At 45.6% G+C, this 1477-nt stretch overlaps 1 protein-coding gene across 1 annotated transcript in view; it reads left to right on the top strand.

Moving 5' to 3' along the window:
• Positions 1-1477, top strand: part of SART3 (spliceosome associated factor 3, U4/U6 recycling protein) — a 14366-nt gene that overhangs the window by 1713 nt on the left and 11176 nt on the right. The window contains exons 3-4 of the mRNA XM_031059449.1: positions 197-381; positions 1418-1474. Of these exons, the coding sequence (XP_030915309.1) occupies positions 197-381; positions 1418-1474 (242 nt within the window). The remainder of the gene's footprint in view (positions 1-196; positions 382-1417; positions 1475-1477) is intronic.

Here is a 1477-nt window from a genome sequence, read left to right as displayed (position 1 = left end):
ACCGGTACCGCTGCTGCTGAGCCAACAGCATAAATACAATTCCCAAATGTTTTAACTTTTTAGGATTAAAAACAACATCGCCACATGTTTTTCTATTTATGCGCAGCACATCAGCCATTTGGAGAAGCAGAGCTACATTTCCTTGTTATTATTTTTGAAAAACATCAAATCACCTGGTTCTCCTCACCTTGTTTAGGTCCTGAAATTTGGCTGGAATATGCCCAGTATTCCATAGGGGGCATTGGGCAGGAGGGAGGCATCGAGAGGGTCCGGTCCATCTTCGAGCGGGCTCTGACGGCCGTGGGGCTGCACGTGACCAAGGGCACGGCCCTGTGGGAAGCTTACAGAGAATTTGAGAATGCCATCCTGGAAACAGCACAGGTGAGCCCATTCCCCTTTGCTCCCATCCCAAAAAAAGCTGGTGGTGCAGCTCCTGGAGTCACCTGGAGCTGTCTCCTCCCTGTCACGTCCCAGTTGTTTCTTCCCAGCTGTAAAAAGCAGCCCTGTGCTCCAGGAAAACCATTCTGGATTTGGCTGATAAAGTAAAGGATTTGTGTTTCTATAAAATCCTAAAATAATCTCGAATCCAGGAGCAAAGTTTGGCTCTGCTGCTGACTGAGATGCCAAGAACAGCTTTAAATGTTCCATTATTAAACAGTGTTCTGTGGCTGTTTCTGCACAGAGTCAACCAAGTTTAATTCCTTGACTGTTCAGGAATTTAACTTTTAATTCATTTCTTATTCCACAGTTTGTGGAGGAGGGTATTTTATCCACAGTCTTTTGGATGAGGGTATTTTATCCACAGACTTTTGGCTTGAGGGTATTTTATCCCTGGAAAGTACAGTTTGATATCTGCAAAAGTCACTTTCCCAAGATGGCCAGAATGGGAATATTTCCTTATTTTTGATAATTTGCTACATAAGAGATGGAAGTTTAAAGATGTCCCTGCTCTTGGTGGCAGTGGGAACTATTTGGTCTTAAAAGGACCTTTTCAACCCCTAACAAAGGAGTAACAGGAGGATGTTCTTTCATTCCCAAACACAATTAAGGCTGGAAGTTTTAGATCCTCTCCCCACACCCCAGGGATTTACTGAAACCCTCTTTGGCAGCACAGTGGGGTTGTGAAATGGTGCAGTCACCTGCTGCTTCCTTGTTCTCAGGTGATCATTTCCCTTTGCTTGTGTCAGCTTTCAGTCAGGAATGCTTTTCCCATTCATCCACCTTCCAAGGGCAACAATTCCCAAGTTTTAACTTTCCTGACAATGACTGAGATGCAGATTGGCCTTGTGTGCCCTTCAAGGATCACGTATTCACTTGGATCTCCGTTCCCTCAGCTCATAAACAATTCCCTCTCATGTCCATCAGCTGGGGCTGGAGGGAATGGATTGAATTTCCCTGGTTTTTTTTTTGCTTGTAGCCAGCTCCTGGCAGCATTCCATCCCCGGAGCAGCAGCAGGTGCTGTGCAGCCAGCTCGCG

Source organism: Geospiza fortis, unplaced genomic scaffold, assembly GCF_000277835.1.
Source record: "Geospiza fortis unplaced genomic scaffold, GeoFor_1.0 scaffold145, whole genome shotgun sequence".
Taxonomy (NCBI): Eukaryota; Metazoa; Chordata; class Aves; order Passeriformes; family Thraupidae; genus Geospiza; species Geospiza fortis.
Note: the sequence above shows the minus strand (reverse complement) of the source record. Positions and strands in the feature narration are given on the sequence as shown.